At 29.7% G+C, this 23,257-nt stretch overlaps 2 protein-coding genes across 2 annotated transcripts; one reads left to right on the forward strand and one right to left on the reverse strand.

Moving 5' to 3' along the window:
* Positions 1-3,514: 3,514 nt before the first annotated feature.
* On the forward strand, positions 3,515-15,704 carry LOC113857709 (probable LRR receptor-like serine/threonine-protein kinase RFK1). The gene is given in 25 exon segments (XM_027489847.1): positions 3,515-3,832; positions 4,511-4,682; positions 4,910-4,981; positions 5,126-5,194; positions 5,272-5,343; positions 5,617-5,688; positions 5,805-5,876; positions 5,962-6,033; positions 6,146-6,217; positions 6,317-6,388; positions 6,476-6,547; positions 9,486-9,554; positions 9,892-9,957; positions 10,382-10,444; positions 10,714-10,761; positions 10,838-10,884; positions 11,591-11,979; positions 12,049-12,110; positions 12,112-12,224; positions 13,485-13,634; positions 13,979-14,100; positions 14,190-14,400; positions 14,655-14,889; positions 14,973-15,123; positions 15,242-15,704. Coding segments are annotated over 25 exon segments (3,009 nt in total). The 5' UTR covers positions 3,515-3,738; the 3' UTR covers positions 15,614-15,704.
* A 776-nt stretch (positions 15,705-16,480) lies between these two features.
* LOC113859998 (dynamin-related protein 4C-like) lies at positions 16,481-18,520 on the reverse strand. The gene has a single exon (XM_027492636.1). The coding sequence runs from the start codon at positions 18,518-18,520 to the stop codon at positions 16,481-16,483; it is 2,040 nt and encodes a 679-aa protein (XP_027348437.1).
* Positions 18,521-23,257: the final 4,737 nt, after the last annotated feature.

The following is a 23,257-nucleotide window of genomic DNA, read 5'->3' on the forward strand; positions in this document are numbered from 1 at the left end:
AGGTCTGTACGATGAAGTAAACTAAGTTATCTACAAAAGATAAAAAAACAAATTAAATTTTGTTGTTATAAAACTTAAAAAGAAAGCTAATAAACACACATGATACATCATTAAATTTGATACGTATTAAATGTTGATTGATCAGAATATGCTAATTGATCGACACTATCATGCAAAAATTTCTTCCAGAACGGGCAAAATGTCCTTTCAAAATTTAAGATTATACTTTAACTGAATCTACAAAAAACTAATTAATAAAAAATTGTCAAAGTGTAAATTATATTATATTTATCTTTACCAAATTTATAAAAGAAACTGAGATAACTCTTTATCATCCTTCTTTATGCCCATGCCCATCATAGTGTAAATATAATCTATAATTATTATTATATTATTATCAATCCCTAATATAGTATTTGATATGTATGTATACATAGACTTTCAATAGGCATGTCCACCGCAAGGAATGTGTTGCTTTCATGTTGTCTTGTAATTGATTATATTTTACATCTGTCACACTCTCCTTAATCATTCTCTTGCATTCATATATGACGTGCTCTACCATACAACAAAAAAAATCTTAAAGTTTGAAGTTGACATGCAGCTTCATCAAACGTTTATTAAGATTGTATTAGGATTTTCTTTTCCTGGATATTTTTTAAAATAAATTTACATAAAAAAATTCATTTTAATTCTTAATTAAAAGTTATAGTTAATCTCTACCATACAATGTAATTGAGTGATCAAGCTGTTAATTAAGGCATTGAAAAAAATAATCGAAACATTCAACAACAGTTTTAATAACGGGAGATTGATAATTTTCGTTGTTAACGCATATGTATCAGCCGAAGGATGACATATTCATAAGACACTTTTCTATATTTAAATTAATATTTACACTAATAGAATATAAGTAGAAAAACATATTACATGTCAAGTGTAATAATATAGGCTAATTATTTCTCTTTTTATTGTAATAAATATATGTAAACTGGTCTTGATCAAGTTCTAATACATACCATCTTTTAACATAAGGTATCTTATGCATGAATGAAAGGTCATAATCAAATCCTCATCATATCCATACGGTATCTTAATTTTATTGGGATGGTTAAATAGTCACTTTAGTTAAAATTTTAAATCATTTCTATCTTTTTTACTGTTTCGTAATTTAAAATAATAAACTTTTAAGAACTATTTTTTTCGTAATTTAGAAAATAAATTAACGGATGTTTATAGTTTTAAAGACTAAAATAATGTATTACTCAATAAATTAACAAAAAAAAAAAAGAGTAATAGTTTGACGTGATTTAATTTGCCGTCACGAAGTTATAAATTGATAATTTGATTGGCATAGTTAAATAGTTACTTTTGTTAAAATTTTAAAATATTTCTATTTTTTTTATCTTTTCATAATTTAAAATAATCAATTTCCAGGAGCCATTTTTTAATTTAAAAATTAAATTAACGGGTGTTTATAATTTCAAAGAAGAAAATGATGTATTGCTCATTAAATGATAAATAAAAAATTATATATATATATATTTATAAAATTTTAAATACTAACTTTAAACATCAGGTAAAAAAAAAAAAGAACGAATGAAGTATCGTAAAAAGTTTCTTAAAATTCCATAAGATAATTCCAAGACATGGACGACACAATGATTTCGTGGTGCACTAATTTTGTCAAGTGGATCTGTCAGGAGCTACGCGGAAAAGAAGCTTTGGTAAATATGGATATTACACATATGAGATCATGGCACTTTTATATAATTATTTAACATAACAAAAGTTAATTATAATATATTTTTTATTAAAATAAAAATATATTATAGTAGATTTTAGTAGACATTCATTCAATATAGCTTTTGATTCTGCATTTGGAAAATTATTGAAATTAAGTGTAAAATATATGCTCTAAATTTCATTTTAAATGTCTAATAACTCTTAATACAATGCTCCAATTAAATGTTGTAAAATAGCAAGCATCCCAAGTCAAAAGCTAACGGCTGTAACTTTTCTTAAACTTAAGATTTAGAAAATAATAATAACATAGTCATGCAAATTTGGAAAGAAATAAAATTTTGGGAAATTTTTTATTCATATCATTTTTATACAAATTTTTTTATAATTAAAAAAATATGAAATATAAGAGAAAAAATGACATTTTATTTATTTTTTCTAACTTTGATGTACAAAATACTTCTAAATTAAAAAAATCATGCACAAAAAATACACCAAAATACTCTAGTTTTATTATTATTTGAAACAGAACATCATATTTCACAAATTTAAGGGTTTGTTTATTTTTAAATTATAAAATATATTATTTTTTGAAAATACTTATATAAAAAAGTGAATTATGCTCAACTTCACTTTTTTAAAATCATTTTATGAAAAATGGTAACATTGACTTTTCGGTTAAATTTACGTAACTAAAAATAATAATAAAAATTTAATCACTATAGTACAATCTTTCCTTTATTTTTTTAATAATTTTTACAGTTTGTGAAGAAAGTGGAAACAAAGCTGCTATAACTTTCCTTTAATTTTATCATTTGCATTTCTGATTTGATCTCTATACAGTCTCAATAAAAAAAGTAGAAGTTATTGCAAATTTTAGGATAATCAAGACACATTTAACTATTCTGGTATTTATTGATTGATTGCCAATCAATTAAAGTATCTTTTTATATTGATAAAAATTAATCTCGACCTTATTAATAAACTAAAATTGAATATAATTGACTTTTATTTTGTTAAATTATCATAATTCAACACCTTAAAAGTTGATCATAACTCACTCTTATTTTAAAATAAGTTTATTATATTTGACTTCTGTTTGTTAAATTGTCAAAATTTAGTACCTTGATGTGTAAGGAAGATTTTAAAATTAAATTAGAGTAAAATTAAGTCAACTTTTATTATATTTAAATCAAACATATTTATAAACAAATTAAAATTAACATGTAACATGTCATTTATTTTATTTTATTTATGTAAAATACCTTGAGATCATGTACCATTTTTTACACTGAAGACGGTATTCGTAAAAGTCTCTTAAAATGAATATGTTTATAAATTAAGCATTAGAAATACAAATTGCATTTATCAGTTGTTAATAAATTAAGATTATAAGATAATTTAAATAAAAAATAAAAATATCTTTATTATTTCATTTTACATATGTTCATTCTACATTTTTTTACAGGAGATGCTTTGCACCGTTTAATAAAAAATATCTACTTAGTAAAAAATAAATTAAAAACATGCATTATTTTTCTTAATTATATCCTTAGTCTAAAATATTAAAAAATAATGAATTAATAAAAATAATAAAATATAATAAAAAAATTAGATGATAATTTTAACAAAAGTTTTAAACAAGTAACTATCAATAAATTATGAGACGATTTCGATAATCCAATGCAGCCCTTAAATAATACAGAATATAGATTGTGCGAGAGAATAGCTATTAATTCCAGGTGTGCGACCAATGATGTTATTCAAGAAAGACAAGAATCACGTGGGTGCATATCCTCTCTCTCTACTTTCATAATTCATTTATCTTTTCTCGTCTGAATTCTGAACTCTGGTTCTTGCCTTTGCTGTTAACTATCCATGTACATAAGAAAGGAACAGGTTTTTCTGACACAAATACAACTACTAATTTATGGTGCTACTGCTTGCGTGTGATTTGTCAAAGAAACATTCTGTGTGGTGGCTGTCTTTTTGAGGATGCTACTTAGGCCCTGCTTTCTTTTCCTAGTTCTTCCACTTAGTTGTTTCAGATGGCTCGAATATGCAGAATCCAAACTACCCCAGGAAGAGGGTAAGAATTACTTTTTTCATTTTAGTGTTAGAGTATCTTGTTTGCTCTATTGAGTCCTCAATGAAACGTCAAAAGGGTACACAAAAAGCTGGTGTGGGAGGATAAAGTTGCCATTTTGTTTGCATCATGCTTCTTGATTTTTTCACCATTTTCTCTGTTTTGTGTTGCTAGTGGTAGTAACGCATCTAAAAAAATTCTTAAGATTTTGTATGATAAGTTTGACTTGTGTTTCTAGAAATGTCTTTTTGACGTAAAATTGCAGAAATGGTTCCTGTTGGAAATTAATTTGACCGTGTGGATAATCTCTTTAATTTAGTTCACTCTGCTCATCTTGAAAAAATAAAAATAAAAATACAAATGAATGAAAAATTGAAAGTCTTTCTCATTTTGTCGTACCACTGGTATGATGAGTTTTCCTCAAATTTCAAGCGTTTTTTCTGTTGATCTGATTTGAAGGATTCCAAGTAGTAGTTCCTAATAGTAATACATGGCAAGTATTGAAGCACAGTAAGTCTGGAGTAATAGGACTTTGCTCCTTTAATTTAATTTTGGAGATAGATACCTTTATTGTGCTTTATTAAGTTCTATCTTTTAACTGTATTAGTTATTGTATCTTTTTCTTGTATTATACGACTTGATTTGTTATGTTATAATTATAGCGTCCTCAAAATTTTTCAGTTGATGCTCTTAAAGAAATCACTAGCACAATGGGTGCCACCTATTGGGAGTTTGATAGTGATTCTTGCCACATTAAAATACTGGGATTAACACCAGAGCCACCTAATGGAACTCGAAGCAGCATTGATTGTGATTGCTCTTTTGAAAATAACACCTGTCATGTAGTAAGGATGTAAAAATCTCTTTATCTTATCCTGAATGCTTTTAATTAATTTATCCTTTGCTATATATATTGTCTGATATAGTATCTAGCTGTTTATATAAATAATCTGTCATTTCCATGTAGTGATGGATATGAGAAGAAATTCATTGTGGACTTTGAATTTTGAAACACTATTATTGCATCTTAATACTAGTTGACTGAACCTAATTTTTTCAAATCAATTTTCCATGTTTTAGTGTGTTCCAGTTTTACAACCTTCCTGGCATGCTTCCACCTCAGTTGGTTAAGCTTCCTTACCTCAGAGAAGTGTATGAACTATGAACACACACCTTATAAATGTTTCAGTAATTGTTTAATGTTAAAATTTAGATTTTTGTCTCAACTTATTCTTGTTCCCATTTTGGTTGCACCTGTTGCCTTGCCAATTGAAATGAAATTTGCTCTCATTGTAGTGATTTTTCTTTGAACTACCTATATGGTTCGATTCCAAAGGAATGGGGTTCAACGAAACTAACTCTTATGTAAGTTCTTGTTATTAGTTAATTGAAGTTTTGATTGAGTTACTTTCCTTTTGTATTAAATACAGCATATTATGCAGCTCTCTATTTGTTAATCATCTGTCAGGGGAAATTCCTAAGGAGTTGGGAAATATTACCACTCTAACATACCTGTAAGTTTATAGATAGTTTTTTCTCATTTATTTTTTGAAGATTTATGCTGATTGAAGTTCAATGGGGAAACTAAATTTGTGGTTCATATTTCCTGCCATTATATGGTTCTGAGACCATCAAGCAATGAGCCATGTATTTTGATTATTTATTTACCTGATATAAAGAATTTTTAAAGGGTATTAATGATGTAGTGCATTTATCTTACTTTCTCATTGGACATATCTAAATTCTCTCTCTCTCTCTTTTATTTTTTTGCTCTGACCTCAAATCAGAAACCTTGAAGCAAACCAATTTTCTGGTCTTGTTCCCCCTGAACTTGGAGGTCTATTTAACCTGCGGACTTTGTAAGACAATGAATTTCTATATGTTTTCCAAGATTAATTTTTTTACTGTTGAAATTATTTTGAAAGATTATTCACTCTGTTTCTGATGGTTTTTACTTGCAATATTATCTTTGGAGGGTTTTATCATCCAATAAATTGTCTGGGAACATACCAGGGACATTTGCTCAATTGCAGAATTTGACAGATTTGTAAGTTCTGATTAACTTTTTCTTGAACTTAGGATGTAAATACTGTCACTTTCCCTGATAAATATCATTTAATGGTGTATTGCAGTAGGGTAAACGATAATAGTTTCAATGGAAAAATACCTCAGTTCATACAGAATTGGAAATTACTTCAAAGACTGTGAGATTGCACTCTAAAACTTCAAATACACTCTAATTCTTCACAATTGATAAAGTCTACATTATGATTATTTTAAGGTAGATATTCTCATTATATTTGTACATCATTGAAGAGAGATTATTGCAAGTGGACTGGAGGGACCTATCCCATCAAATATATCTCTTTTGAGTAATTTATCTCAATTGTAAGTAAAATGTCTGCTAATATTTTTAGTATTTTAATATTTTCCTCCTGTTTATCTTGTTGTATATAAATTTAGCTCATGGTGGGAAATTTGATCCAGGAGGATTAGTGACATAAATAGTCCAAGTCAGGATTTTCCTATTTTAAGCAACATGACAGGAATGAGAGAATTGTACGTTGACTTCTGCTTGTAATAAAAAATTGGCATATTTTATCTGCTATGTTTAATTTAAAAAGTAATTTGGGTTTTTCAATTTAGGATTTTGAGAAATTGTAATATTACTGGAGAGTTTCCTAGTTACTTCTGGACAATGAAGAGTTTGGAAACATTGTAAGTAGAACATTTGAATTTCTAAGCCTAAGTTTAATTGTCAATTGTTTTATTATTGAAGAAAATATAATTACCATATTCCGATACATGCATAGATACATACAAAGGCAAGCACATCTATTGGTACATAAAAATATTACTCCTGACACCCTATTCGTTTTCTCGTATCTAATGAAACATGCAGTTTTATTAATTCAAGTTTTGAGGGACATATCATAGGGAATGGAAATTTTATCCACGAGCAAGGGGGCTAAATGTTCTTAAGAAATTTTGTGGAGAATCTAAATATTTGTTTGTAAGGTAATATTCAGTGGTAACTGGTAATTTGGAAGTAAAAGTTAGTATTCTTGTATACTATGGTACATAGCATGGAAACGTGCTAGTTTCATTGATAAATGCACGTAAGATAGATATATAACCTTGTAGCTTATATTTAACATATTTGACAAAGTTTCAAATGGAATTCGTTCCCTGTTCATACTGTTAAATATTAATCACAGAGAACAGAGATAAGAAAAAATATATTAATTTTAGGTTATTGAAATTAAATCATGATTTATGGTGCATGCACTGTAGAAAAATTATGGACATTCAGATATAATTTTCTTAGTTGGTTTGTTGATAATTGTTTTTATGAAAACTTTCATGTCTAAAAGTAAATTGTTTTGAGCTTTCAGTTCAAACTTCAGGAGATAACTTAGTAAAAATTTGGTATAAAAGCTAGAATAATGCACAAAGAATGTTGTTTCTTAGTTTTGTTTCCTGTATAATATACAGCAGTCTTGGCAACTGCATATGTACAATTAAGCAATTTGTGTGCTTTTGTGTATGAAGCTTAAGAGGGTGAACCTTAGCGCAACGGTAAGCTTGTTGCCTGGTGAGGTGGAGCTGCTACTTCAAATCTTGGAAACAGCCTTGCCACTTGCGGGGGTAAGGCTGCTCACATCTACCCTCCCCCAGACCCCAACAGGCAGGAGCCTTGTGCACTAGGCCACCCTTTTTTTGCTGAAGCTTCAATTTAGTCAATGATAATGGAAATCTAGGTGATATTATAAACATCATGCCCTGGATAGAAGGTCCTGTCAATTGAAGAGAGCCATTGTGCTAAACAAATGGTAGTTAGGACAATGAAACAGATTAATCTAAAAATAAATCATAATGCTTTAAATCTAATAGAAAGCAGGGGTGTTCATTGATTGATTTTTAAAAAACTAATTTAAATCTATTTAAAATCTAATTATATAGATTGAATTATAAATTAATCTATTTTAATTTTTCTAAAACTGTTTTTACATGTTAAAAATATACTATAAATATTTTTTATATTATTATAAATTATTATATTAAAAAATTTAAATTTTATAATAAATAATATAACATTATATATATATATATATATATATATATATTTGTTAAGCATCAATATTTATTAAAGATAAAATATTAATACAAGAAGTACTCTAACCTATTACATCTCTAAAGAAAATTAACAATACATGTTAAGAGAATATTTGCATATATTTTAATTTATTAATAATATTTTTTTTATTTTTATATTTTATTAAAGTCATAAATATTTAGATATATTTTACTTTTTATTATCTATCAACCACACAAATTAATTATATAAATTAAATTTTAAACTATTTTATTTTTTTAATCAGTTAAAAAATAGTTTTAAAATTTAAATTTAGTTTTTGTTGAAACTAGTTTTAAATTTAGTTTTACGTTGAATTAGTTTTAAATCTAATTTTAAATTTAATTTTTAACGCAAAATTGATTTTCAATATATTTATGAATTTTGTTTTTAAGGTAAAACTAATTTAATGTACAAAACATTACATTAAATTAGTGCGTTTCAAAAAGATTTTAACAATATTTATTAATATATTATATTTTGTAGAAGTTTTTAAAATATTTATTATTATTTTTAATAGATGGAGTTTATAATGAAAGTTTAAATTAAAACTTATAAAAATAAAAATTAATAATATAAATAATAATAAAATTATTATATTATAATATTTTAAAAATTTAAAAATAAACATAAAGATAAAAACAATAGTAATAATTAATTTTAAAATATTTGTTATATTTTAATATATTTAATTATTTTAAATATTTAATTTTAATTATAAGAATTAAGATTATTAAAAAAATATTAGTGGTAAAATGTAGTTACAATAAATTTTTGTAAACTAATATAAGCAGAAATTTAATAAGTAAAGATATAAGGTATTAGCTTCATATATATGAATTTAAATAAATAAATAAAAATTCAGTTTTAAAAAGTGGATTTAGAGACTAAATTGGTTACATAAATATAATTAATAAAAAAATCATTTTAATATAGATTTAGATTTTTAAAACTAATTTAATATTAATTATGATTGAACTTATAAAATTGTATTTTTTGAACACTCTTAATAGAAAGGCTTTAGTGAAATTAAATCCTTTTCTTTTTTGCACTCAATCAATCATATTATATTAATGGAATTAATCATCATCGGCCGATTTATTGATTCCCAATTGTTCATTCAATATATACTACTACTTCAAATGGAAGTTCAATGTACATATGGCATGGAGCAATTCCTTTGCTAAAATAATTATGTGTAATGGCCATGACAAATTGCACCAATATGTTGTTGGCTTCCTTTGTTGATGTTATTCATAATAAATGGTGGCTAGTGCCTAAGCTGCTTATGTTTTTCATCTTTTATCATTTTAGGTTGTATTTACTTGCTGGTTATGGGATGCTGCAACGAAGAGCATATTTATTAAATCAAAACTTTCTTCCAGGAGCAAATTGCATGATATAGATTCATGACGACATAATTATGCCAATTCATAAGAAAAATTAGTTTTATATTCACATAACTTTGGAATCCAAACTATTTAACTCTAGAAATTTTTACTATTTCTTCAACTTTTGTAGCGATGTCAGTTTCAATAAGTTGGTTGGGGAAATGCCGGTTGCTGCACATGTGGGGCATCTGAGATTTCTGTAAGTGTGGTTCTCTAAATTTTAAAATACGCTTCATTGAACTATAAGTAGAATAATTAATATGGCTTAAGACTATAAGTAAATCAATCAAATCACCTTCTCCTCTCTCACCAATCATAAAAGAAATGAAACTCATCTCATCAAAAGAAATGAACATGCAAAAATATTGGCAAATGTGGGGTGAAGGAAGTACTATTTTAATATTTACTCTTGAGTTGAGTTTGTTTTCAGAGACAACCATGAAAGCAGACATAAACACTCTAAAAGATGCTCCCTTTTATTTCCTTGGAGTTAAATTGTTGTAATAGTAAACCCTTTTCTATTGTTTTTTCTCCAGCTTTCTAACTAGCAACATGCTAAGCGGTAAAGTACCAGACTCAATCTTGATGGATGGAAGTAATGTGTATGTTTCTTAACTCAGTCAATTTAACTTCAAAATGCAAAGTATCTTTTACTGCTCCAATGCCAATGTATTCTGAGCTGTTGTTCTTGCAACCAATAGGACAAGGGAGCTACCAATTTAAATTTTAAGCATGTTGACTCTATAGCTTTCTGCTTCAGTGTGTAGCAATTCCTAAATTTTTTTTACTTTATTGTGAGAAAATGAGTTTGATTTGGTTGTTATTCTTGTTTATATAATTTCTCGAGAAAATTATTTATGCACAGTTTTCTTAGCTGATGAACCTTTTATAAAAGTCTTCTAGCTTCAAATCTTATAAAATAACATGTTGGATGGATTCTGCACTAACTGAAGAATTTGATTGTGTGATGGTATAATTACAACCATTTAACTGTTGATAACATTTCTTTTTGATATTTGTATGCAGTGATCTTTCTTACAACAACTTCACATGGCAAGGACCTGAGCAACCTGCTTGTGGAAAATACCTGTTAGAATGCCCTTTTTTGCAACAATTATTCCTATGAATTTGTTACTTAAAAACTTTATTTCTTAAACTTTCTTGACATTTTTTTCTAGTTTGAGAAAATAAATGTAAAGTGTGTGTTGGAATGCGTGTTTTTATTGTTTTATTATCTAAAAGGAAAGTGGTGTAAAAATCATGTAATGAAAATGGTGAATGAATAGAATTATTATTATTCCTATGTATATGAACTGATTGAAAAATGATTATTGTTTGACCTTGTTTTACTTGGTCAGGAATTTAAACCTAAACTTGTTTCGGAGCTCCTTAGGGACCAATGCTTTGTAAGAGCCTATCTTTAAATCTTCCTTTGTTTTAATAATGTGTAAACAATGTTAGTATCGTTGTCACTCTTGACAGGCAAGGAATTCTTCCATGTTTAAAGACCTTCAACAATTGTCCTAGATGTAAGTATATCCTGTTCTATATTTGGAAGGTTTTGCTACTTTTTCTAGTCTTACAGAACTTACATCCCAATTTCTTTTGCATATTCATATGCCAGTTATACGGTCTCCTTTCCTACAGAAAAGGTTGATAGTTCGATTCATTTTGGCTTTAAAAGCCATTAGTCTTAAAGTGCCTTTGGATGTGTGCTTCTGTATATATACATGTATTCACATGAATATATATATATATGGTAGATGCACGGATGGAATACAATGGTAGATGCTCATGCTCAGTATGCATGTTGCTCATGCATATCTATCTATTTATTATATATTTTCCAAGCTTATAAGTTTGATAAGTTATAATTTTTACAAATATTTTGTTTCTGGATTTGTTATTTTAATGAAGATACACTAAACTGAATATGAAAAGTAGGAAATGCAGAATTGGATAAATGTACCATTGAATTGAATTTAACAATTTAAATTTGTGCTAGAAGAGAATCAAGAGATTTACTCTAATTGAAAGTGTGTAATTTTATATTTTATTGGTATATAATATATTTGAGTATTCTTATATCACAACTTTCTACTGATTTGAGATTTTGAACAACCAAAAAAAAGCAATTGTACACCATGATCATCTTAGAAGTTGCATAATGGATGATGCACAACTACTCTCTAGTCTCTACTATTTTTTTGTAACTTCATTTTTCTATTATTGCAGATTTACATTGTTTTCATGTTAATTGTGGTGGAGAGGATGTAACAGTGAAGGGAAATGATGAAAGTATTGTTTATGTTGGAGATGGAAATGTGCCAGGTGGTGCTGCTAAATATTTTATTGATTATGAAAATTATTGGGGGTTTAGCAGCACTGGGGACTTCATGGATGATGGTGATTACCAAAATACACGTTACGCTAGGTCTTTGCTGTCTTCAAACATGCCTGAATTATATAAAACGGCTCGTGTTGCTCCAGTCTCACTTACTTATTTTCACTATTGCTTGGAAAATGGAAAATATACTGTAAATCTCCACTTTGCAGAAATACAATTTACAAATGATCATACATATAAAAGTCTTGGGAAGCGGTTATTTGATATTTATCTTCAGGTATTGATCAAATATTAAAATTATGTTTTGTTAGTCATATCAAGTTTTAATAAGATTGCTCTTTTGCAGGAAATATTAATTAGGAAGGATTTTAATATTGAGGATGAAACACATGCTGCTCAAAAACCATACAGTAACTGACAATATTTTGGAGATTCGATTCTATTGGGCTGGCAAGGGGACTACAAGGATTCCTAATGGTGGAGTCTATGGTCCCCTCGTATCAGCTTTCTCAATTGTTTCTAGTGAGTCATACAGTGATTTAGCTTGTGTACTGTAACATTAATGTGAGATGATTTTTTGTTATATATTTGATTATAAGATAGCATTTTACTTATTTTATTTCTTTAAGAGATTGTTTGGGAGGAAATTTTTGAAAGAGAAAGGACAATTTTTCATTTTCAGATTGAGAGAATTACATATGGTTTGTTTGTGATAATAAATAAATAATTAATGCATTAAGTTTATGTAATCTATCATTTTATATCTTTTATTTTGAAAATTTATCCAATTAAAATGTTTATTTAAAATGGAAAATTTGTCACCCTTCCTTTTTCTTCTAAAACTTTCTTCCCAAACAACTTTTGAAGGATATTTTAGTGCATGTAATATAAAGATAGGCAAGTTTTGATAGGACAACTTTCCTTAATTTTTTTAATAATTCTATTAATTGATATTTAGAAAAAAATTGAATTTGAAAATGCAACTTTCCTCGTCAACAATGATTGGCTATGAGTTGAGTATTTCGAGCTTGAGACTAGCCTAGATGGAGTCACTCAAATTATCTGAGACTGATTACTATTTATGTTTATGTGTGCTCAAGAGTTCAGTAAAATGACCCTTTTACGTGCAACATTAGTAATTCTCTCAACTAATTATTTGTTCTCATTACCACAGGGCTTTGTATAAAATTTGGAAAGTTGTTAATGATTACCTTGGTCCTTTATTTCCAACGATAGTACTTAAGTAACCTTCAACTATAGGATGGTGCTATATTTTGCCCGGTAATCTTTATTATTTGAGTAAGTTTATATATATAATTAAAGACATTACATTGAGGATAGCTCTCTCATTATCCACTAGCGTTCCTTATTCATATAGATGGATCATGAGCTTGTTTGTTTAATTTTTCCATTTCACTGTGTAAGAGAAATAAGCATAATTCACCTGTCCTTGGTACATGGAAGAATGGTATTGGATGTTTTTTCATGAATAACATTCAGTGGGTATGAAATGGAGTTTTACTATCTTAAATTGTTGGAACTTTCAAAATTATTCTTGCATGTTGGAATTTGGTCCATTGTATTATTGTTAAGGGCTTAGAAAGTAAAATTACTTCTCAATTCATTTATTAATGGTGACATGACTAGGCCGAGTTTCTCTAACTTTCTTTTGCCTCCGAACTAAGCTTCTTAATGTTTGAAGTTGCAGTTCTAATTTAAATATTTTGGTACCATTCTCTTTTATTGGACAATAAGATCTTATATATTTTTATTCTTTTCCAGATTCTAAACCTTGTTTAGACCGAAAAAATGCAAGGCATAAGATACTTGTTGGAGTTGGATTTGGAGTTAGCTCTCTAGGCCTAGTCTTTATCATAGTTGGAATATTTTGGTGGAAAGGCTACATCAAAGGAATAATTACAAGAAAAAATGGTAAAAATTATCATATTATTGTTCATATTTTGGTGTAAAGGCTACATGCTCGAGTATTCCAACCTTTCAGTAACACGAAAAAAGGGATTTTTTTTTTTTCTTAATGCTGTGCATCTATTTGTTTATTGCCCCCATTGTTGGGATCCAATAGCCATTCAAGATTGGTGATAATGGTTTATTTTACTTTTCTATGGATGGTGTTTTATGTGAATAAATAATTTGCCTCCACTTGGTGCCTTTACGTTGACAAGCATTTCTATGTATATTGCACATAACAAGCTTTTGTACTTAAATACTCACTCTAAAACGAGCAGATACGTTGAACTTAAAAATGAATTGGACAGGTACAGAAGGAGGACGATATTCTCTGAAGGGGACATTTACGTTAAAACAAATTAGAGCTGCCACAGATGATTTTAGTCCTGCAAACAAGATTGGAGAAGGTGGTTTTGGTCCTGTCTACAAGGTATTAGGGTGAACACTCCACTTCCTTCCAAGTATAAAATTTCTGCTTGTCCATAGGATGTAAAATTCTAAATAACTGTTGGATTGCAGGGTCAATTATCTGATGGTACATGGGTTGCAGTCAAACAACTCTCGTCAAAGTCCCGACAGGGAAACCGTGAATTCTTAAATGAGATAGGCGTGATATCTTGTTTGCAACACCCTAATCTTGTGAAACTTCATGGATGTTGCATTGAAGGGGATCAATTGATATTGGTGTATGAGTACATGGAAAATAATAGCGTGGCCCGTGCTTTATTCAGTGAGTTTCCACCCAGCTGTGCAAAATCTTATCCTCTTCCATCTTTCTGGATACAAAATAAGGACTGAATGCTACTACTAGCTGTTTTTTCATCGTTTTTTCTACACAAATTAATTCAATTACTACTGTGCTTAGATTGTTAGACATTAGATACTTTTTTTTTTTCAATTATATCATTATGTAGTAGAGAAATAGAAATTTGAGAGCATGATTCATATTAATTCTGTCATAAATTCTCTTTGCACCTTCTATAGGCTCAGAAAATCAGCTTAAACTTGACTGGCCAACAAGGCTTAGAATCTGTATTGGGATAGCAAAAGGTCTTGCATTTCTTCATGAAGAATCAAGACTCAAGATTGTTCATCGAGATATTAAAGCAACTAATGTGTTACTGGATGGGAATTTAAACCCTAAAATATCAGACTTTGGGTTGGCTAGGCTTGATGAAGAGGAGAAGACCCATGTCACCACCCGAGTGGCAGGGACAATGTAAGTAATATCTCCCTTGACAATACAACTCTAATAATTGTTTTCCTGACCCCAAATTTGAATCTGTTAATTTTATATTGTAGAGGATATATGGCACCAGAATATGCATTATGGGGTCACCTAACTTACAAGGCTGATATTTATAGTTATGGAGTTGTGGTCTTGGAAATTGTTAGTGGGAAGAATAATAACAGTTACATGCCAAGCGATAATTGTGTTTGCCTTTTAGACAAGGTATTCTACTATGTCTCAAATCCTTATCCATTTTTGGCACTACAAATCCCTTTTGTTTTGGGAGTTATCCAAAGCAAATATTTCTATCTCCAGTATGTAACAAAAGTTCACATTGCAGGCATATCATCTGCAGCATACTGAAAAATTAATAGAACTGGTGGATGAAAAGTTGGGAGCAGCGGTAAACCCAATTGAAGCAATAAAGTTGATGAAAGTAGCTCTCATATGCACAAATGCATCGCCGTCGCTGAGGCCTACAATGTCTGAGGTTGTAAACATGCTGGAAGGAAGAATGAGCATCCCAGATACTATCCCAGAACCAAGTGCTTTTAGTGAGGATCTGAGGTTTAAAGCCATGAGGGACATCCATCAACAAAGAGAAAATCATAGTTTGAGCACAAGCCAAACAGACAATTCAACAGGACTCCTTACACTTAGCTCTACCTCAGCATTTGGCAATGATATACATGAGATATGCTCAGAACCATAATACATTATAACTTAGGGAGACCAACTGTAATGATCATTATTTTAGCAGAGATTTCACTCTATTTTTATAATATATTGAGATATGATGATTTCATAATCTTGACCGTAGTGTGTGTTTCTCACTGCTCTGTATAATGGTATTTTTTTTGTCCTTTTTTCCCCGCTCTGGTGGTTAAGAGGGTCAGGGGGGTTCCATTTAAGTATATGATTTTGGGAAAATCAAGGTACATATACGCCTCAACACACAAACAACACCCGAGATAAGGGTAAATCAAATTTTTAATTTTTAATTTGAACTACGTACCACTAGCACGTTTCCAATTGCAATAAAGATATTTATTGCCCTAATATTCACATGCAACACCAAAAGTAGTTTAATTAAGTGTAAAAATTTCATTTTATATAACACTTAATAAAAATATCTTTGGGCTTGGGGATATATTTTTGCAACAAAAATCTTGCCAAACTCATCGACTGCTTCAGGTAAGATTTAAAAACTATTATATTATGTAAATATTTATGAAATTTGCTAACATTTTTTTAAATGATGGTACAAACAAACGGATTTCGAGATTTTTAGGTTTGTTATTATTCCTATAATATTAGCCTTTACAAGCTTTTTCTTCCCAGAGTCAGTGGAATAACTGGTTGAAAAATTGTAAACATGTCTAGCATCAACTGACAACATAGTTCCTTTCTGAATCTACTATTATATTAAAGCAAGCATTAGGATGATAATATATTAAAGACACGAGAAGCCACACAAATAAATAATTGAAAATAACCAACTTCAAATTTTTGTAGTTCCAACATAACTAAAGGCTTGGGCAGCAGGACGAGATAATATGAACAACATTGAAGAAAACTTCTAAACATCACCGTAGGCTCCAATTCGATCCATTATATTAGCAACAGTTTCCTTGCTCTCCCTCAAAATATTGACACTCCTTTGAAGCTTTTCACGCTTGCCAGAAATAGAAGGAGATTCCTCCAGCAATCTCTCAACTCCACCACCTTTTGGAGATAACAGATCATAAACAATTTCTTTCTCCAAATCCATGTTAACAAGCTTGTTAATACTAAGCATCAAATGAAGAGCAATACTATCTATCAGCCTCCTTTGTACAATCTTCCAATATGAAATCATTCTTACCTTTAAATCAAAACTTTGAGTAACCACAGATGAAGTGTACGCCCTCAGATGACCAACATCAATATCCCCAACTCCTTCAAGATTCACACGAGACGGTTTATCCACATTGTTGAAAACTGCATTCAAAAAAACATCTTGCTGAGATATTAGCTTATTGTATTGCTCCATGAAGTCGGTGTTACACGTGTAATCCGTATGCTTCTCCATTTCAACAGTTTCCAAAACATGCTTGATTGAATTTTCCTTCTTCTTGGTAATAAGAGCCTCACCAGCACGCTTTGTTGACAGCTGAAGCTGATAATAATTCTCAGAGTGACGCATTAGGATAGAAATCACAACTTCTTCAAGATAATTCCATACATTATCAACAAAGCCTATAGGCATCTTTGCAATGCCATTGACCTTCCTTTGCAGTATAGTAAGAAAAGCAGTGCGTGGCATGAAATTAGGCAGACCTATCCACTTCGCTTCCTCAAGGACCTTTATCTCATCCATCAGAAAATTCTTTGTGGCATCACTTTCAGCACAGTTGTAAAGATCACGTGAGTAAGAATCAAGCATTTCCACCAACCGAGCGGTGCAATGCATTTTTTTGTTCTCAGGGTACTCATCAAATTCACCTCTGAGAAGAACCTTTCTAAGTGCCTCTTTCGATAATCCAATAATTTGCATGAAAGCAGTCATGGCATCAGCTACTGAGGTCAAGTTATGAGGCAGTTTTTCTAACTCAGACAAATTGTTAGCAAGCTTCTCATTGATCTTCTTCACAATCTCTGGCAATGTTTTGGATATAATCATAGCTTGAACGTGAACCAGCTTTTGAGCCAAAACTGGAATACCAACAATAGATTTATCTATTTTGGAAAGAAGTGGGTGAGACTCAAACAGCACATTCTCTTCCATTCTGGCTTCCTCATAAGACTCGTCTCCAATGCGGTTTCTCACACACACATAACCAAGGCCAATGTTCACATCATCAGCAGTAACCTTCTCTAACAAGCCTTCAGGAGACTTGTCAGCTTTCGTGACCACAGCCAGTGTTCTCAATCCAGTTTTATCAACACTCTGAGACATCCTAATGGACTCACAAGTAGTAAAATCAACAGAAGCAGAGAGAACATTTAAGATAATGCTTTCTTCTGGCTTTATATACTCCATGATCATGTCCTTAATCTGGTCATAAATATTCTCAGGTTGTCCATGAACTGGGACCCGGGTTATCCCAGGAAGATCAACCATTGCCAGATCAGGAACACCATTCTTCCTCACCAACAAAGTCAAAGGGGTGTTGCAAATCCCTTTTCCAAGGCCTGCAAGCTCTTCTGTGGCAATATTTATTGCATCAGAAACATGTGCTTCATCAGTTGAAATGCTTTTACCATTGAACTCTAACACAAGTTCAGGCTTTGAAAGAGGGTGGTTTTGGAGCCTCATAACCAAGGGTACCCTGGTACAAATTCCTTGGCCACGTGGCAAACTAATACCAGCAAGAGATTCTAGAACACTTGACTTGCCAGAAGATTGGTCACCAACAACAACAATGGTAGGAAGCTGAATCCCCTCTTTTGCAATGTTAAGGCGCCTAAGGTTTTCAACGGCATCAAGAACTGGACGAATCTTCTCATTGTAAGAAGACACTATAGGTGCAACAGTTGCTGAAGGCTTAGGTTGTTCTGCATGGACTAATGCAAGTGAATCTGAGTCATAAACACGTTGAGTAAAACTAACCTCAGTGGTTTTCTTTCTTCCGCCCATTTTCAGGTAACAACTACAAAGAAGGTGCAAAATGGATAGAGAAAGTTTGGTATGCTTACGGTTATGATGAATGATAAATCTTTTGCTTAAAAGCATATTTATAGCGAAACTAAAGGGAAAATGAAATGAAAGGACAAAGGGTCATGAAGAAAAGAAAGCACGCATGACATGAATTGAAATTTTCACGAGAATCGGAGTTACATTATGATGGGGACCCAAAAGGTAATGTTGGGCCAGAGGAAATGTTAGTCCACGAAGCAGTTACACGGCCCAAAGAATGGCTTGTCTATGTGAGGAGAAAGAATAATATTCCATTATTTAGACATGATGAGGCAGGAGTAGGAGGTGATAATGATTCTGTTCTTTTGGTATTGCAGGATAGAGCAGCAATTGCTCTCTATTAGGAGACTAGCTCTGGGGTATTAGGAAATATTGCTCTCCCAGAGTCCTAGTGCATTTTATTGTGTTTGTCGGTTACTTGATATAAATAATATTCTTCCTATATTTGCAGCCCTTTATTCGTTTCTGTTCTCTCTATTTGTGTTCGTGTTTGTGTGGGTTGTATCACATTACATTTGATATAAAGCTAATTAATTAAATTTACATTTGATTGAGACCTCAACGAGTAGCTATAGAAGCAATAAGAGTGAGGTTCATGGCTGCTACCCCACTTGAACAAATAATCAATAAAGCAAATTATTGCAATTTCTACCATCGTTGAAATATTTATATAGTAAGATGTGAACCCTTCACATATCTATATACATTAGTCTGTCGGTATTCTTATAGATTTTAGGTTAAATTTAGCAAAAATACTTTCTTTGATCATGATACGCTGGATTATTTAGTTAATCTATTGATTACTACTGCTATTAAAAAGATGTTTTCAGCAAAAAGATAATTTTTTTAATGAATGATCTCCAAAACAAGATGTTTCAATATACTATATTTTAGCCCTAAGTGATTGCAAACTATTCAAATATTGTCCTAGAGCTATGTCAGAAGAGGGAATATATTATTTAAGCTACTAAAAATTGATATTGTGTATATAATATTATATACAATTATTTTTATCTCCTATTTTTTTATATACATGCATTCAAAAAATATATTTCGATTATAAAGAAAAAAATCTTGAAAGTGCCTCCGAAAGTTGTACGAAAAAACATTTTTTGCTGGATAGTTGCTTTACTTACATGCATAACGTACAAAGATTTCAAATGCTAATATTTTGTAGAATATTTTATCATGATTCTACGTCCATGTCTCATTATCAACTTGTGGGGGAAAAACATAACTAAATTTATTCTTAAAGGAGTCAAGGGGTTGGGCCACAATGAGGACAAATATGATGAGATTCTCAGCTTAGGAATACTTGGATAATGAATGGAGCATTTGGTGGGAACAACATTAGGAGGCATATATACCACAATGGCAATGAAAAGCTCAATCATGGAAAAGTTGAGTGGCATTGTGATAACAAAGTGAGAGAGAAAGGGCACAAATCACAGAAAGCTTTGTGGCACTAAAATATAGCAGCCACCCAATGAGAAGGGGTCCAAATTCCAAAACCAACAAAGCCGTGCAACCTTTACTTTTGGAAAAGCGCATTAAAGGCATTTTCTACGCCTTGATATGGCTTATGCAACTATGGAATGAATCGAAGGCAAGAATAAAGAGTGTTTCAGCAATTAAAGTGGGTTTCTTAATCTGTAAGTTCTAGTTAAAGTAATGGAGTTTGATTGGGACAAGGACAAACCTAACCCAAAATAAAGTTGGTAACGTACTCATCTTCATAAAAGCTCACACTTCTTTTCTCAAAAAAGTTTCAAGGTAACTGGCAAGCTTTGCATTATTTGTTAAGGAAGATTACTTACCTATTTTTCAGCACACTTTTTTAATATATTCTTAATTATTAATTAAAAAGTGTATTATTAATATTCCTCTTATTTGTTTATTTGATCACCTTTTCTCCTTTCATTCATCACTCAATACGTAACTTTCTGAACAGTAGCTCACCCGGTGAGCTTTCATGTTAAAAAACCACCATCAAATAGTTTGTGTCGGCGTGTCTTATTGATATAAGAAGGGACTAGTCACACGATTATATATAAGTCAAATTGTTTTAAACTTATATTTAAGTAAATAAAAAAATAGGATGGACTAATCACAAAAATCCTATAAGTGATGATTGAATGAACTCGTATTTTACAAGTTAAGTAGACATTGTTGCATGTTTTAGTTGCCACAAAAGTCGATTGTGTTTTAGTTAAAATTGAATTTAGTCCAATATGATAAGTTAAGTACAAATTTAATAATCCTTTTATTATTAGATAATTACCCTAAAGAAGGGACTCAAAAAGTTTGAGTTCATAAGTTATTAAAGGATTGCTTAGTTGAGCAAAATGAGTAGACTAAATGTTATTCAGCTAAATGAAAAGCATAAAGGCATGACAAAAGGGCTAAAAAGATAATTAAAAAAAAAAAAGTTAGAGGAAGTTAAAATATGTTTCATGTTCTTGTTTTTCAGAAGAGTCTCCTTAATTTTTCTTAAGTATTAAAATTATGAAATAATAATAATAAATTTGTAAGCCATATCCTATTTAACATAAATAAATCTATATATTATAGGCATCTGTAATTATGATTCATAACATGAATATATTTCAACTAACGGATATTGTGAATTAAATTTACAAAATAGCATGAATATTTTATTCTATTGTTGGGTCACACTGTTTGATACATGAACACATCGAACATAACTCATGAATATTTAACGCATGCAGTGTTCATGGAAATCCAGGACACTGAACCAAAAGGGATTTTGACAACAATCAATTACTATCCATATACAGAACTCAATATATATTTGCACATTGTAAAATTGAAGAAAAATTAACCTTTCACGAAAATTCATAATTACATGCTTCCATACCAATTGTTATATGTAAATTTTCTTTGAGTTTACAATTCAGAAAAGTATTAAACTTTTAAACATATTAAAATTTTATGATTCTTACACAGTAAGGATTACAAAACTCATCTCAATCCACATTTTGTAAACTTTTGGGGAATCTTTAATTAAGTTCTTTTTGCTTTTCTCCTTTCTTCCTTGTTTTCCTTTGATGTTTCTTTGGTGGAAGAAATGTATATATATGTGTTCTTTATTTTTCTTTCCTTAACACATGTGGTAACCAGCTTGTTTGTTTCTAAAGGCAAGGGGATGGATTTTTAAAATTTAAAAACTAAATTCCCATTAACTCCATTGTCTGTTATTAATTAATAAGCATTATATTAAATCATTTTTTAAAGTTGGTCAATAAATTACATGGATCAATACAAATTATTTAATTAAAATAATTAATAATAAATTAAATTATCTAACAATTTATTTATTAAAATTGTGAGATTATATGAATGTTTTGACAACTAGGTAGACAGGTGGGAAATGTTAGTGGCTAGACCCATAAGAGTTAGGTTAACACTTACTATGCCAACCACACAAGACAACTGATCCCTCAATAGTGATTGTTTCTTGAGGTACTAACAAATCCTGATATGGATACTGCCATGAAACTGATATAAAACACTGCGTTCATAAAGGAAGATTCAATTATGTTTATGGCAACAACATTTTGTTTTCTGATAAATAATATGTTATTATTAACGTCCATTGAAATATCAGCTCCGTTTGAATCTTTCTTAAATCTAACCCTTTTTAATATAAATCTTTAATTGAACTGATATTTATCATAGTTGAATTTTTCTAACTCACCAGTAGTAGTGATATTATACATACTATTTCAAAATAGATTCAATTTTACTGCGAGGGGAATCACAGTTAGATAACAAATTTAAGTTTAATTTAGATAAACTTCTAAATAAGATCATATAAATAATAAAAAAATTAGTTATCTCATAAGTTAAAAATGATTTATACTCTTTAAGTTTTAGAGAAATAAAATAATTCTTTTTAAAATAAAAAAGTACAAATTAATTTTAACTTTTAAAAGAAATTTTATTAATTTTATCACTTAATTTTTACTTCTATAAGTACTTATGGATAAATTTATCCTAACAAAACTATTGTAATTGATTAATCTTTAACTGTCATGTTATAAAACCCACCTCTAAGTCATCATTTTAAAATGAAAGTATTTAAAAGAATTACTTTAAACACAAATAGTTTTTGAATGAGTTATTCGATCTTTTTCTCGTTACATTGTATGACTTCTCTTGCATCATATGTTCTTTTCTAGTTCAATCTTAATTTATTTTTTAATTGTTTTCTAATTAATATAATGGAATATTTATATTAATAATAAATTAAATTGTTTACAGTTTTTTTGAATTTAGAAAATTAAATTTATAAAAAAAATATGCAATACTTCTTTAAATTTTTTAGTCAAAAATTGATTTTAAATTAATAAATCTATACAATATACATAAAACTCACTAAATATTAGTTATCCATCATGTCAAATTTGTAATTTACATGATGGAAAATGCTATAATGGAAGTAATTGCTTTTACAGTATTGTAATTTTTCACATTTTAAAATTGACACCATATATAACGTGTACAACTATCTCTATCTTATTAGCATTTTCTTCCTTTACATATATCTCAAAAACACCCAGCAAAATCAAAGAAAATACCAAAAATCATCTCACTTTAAACGTACAATAAAACATTTTCCTTCGTTTTACCCAGTGAAATGTGAACTATACTAGT

This window comes from Abrus precatorius, unplaced genomic scaffold, assembly GCF_003935025.1.
Source record: "Abrus precatorius isolate BTA unplaced genomic scaffold, Abrus_2018 Scaffold2, whole genome shotgun sequence".
Taxonomy (NCBI): Eukaryota; Viridiplantae; Streptophyta; class Magnoliopsida; order Fabales; family Fabaceae; genus Abrus; species Abrus precatorius.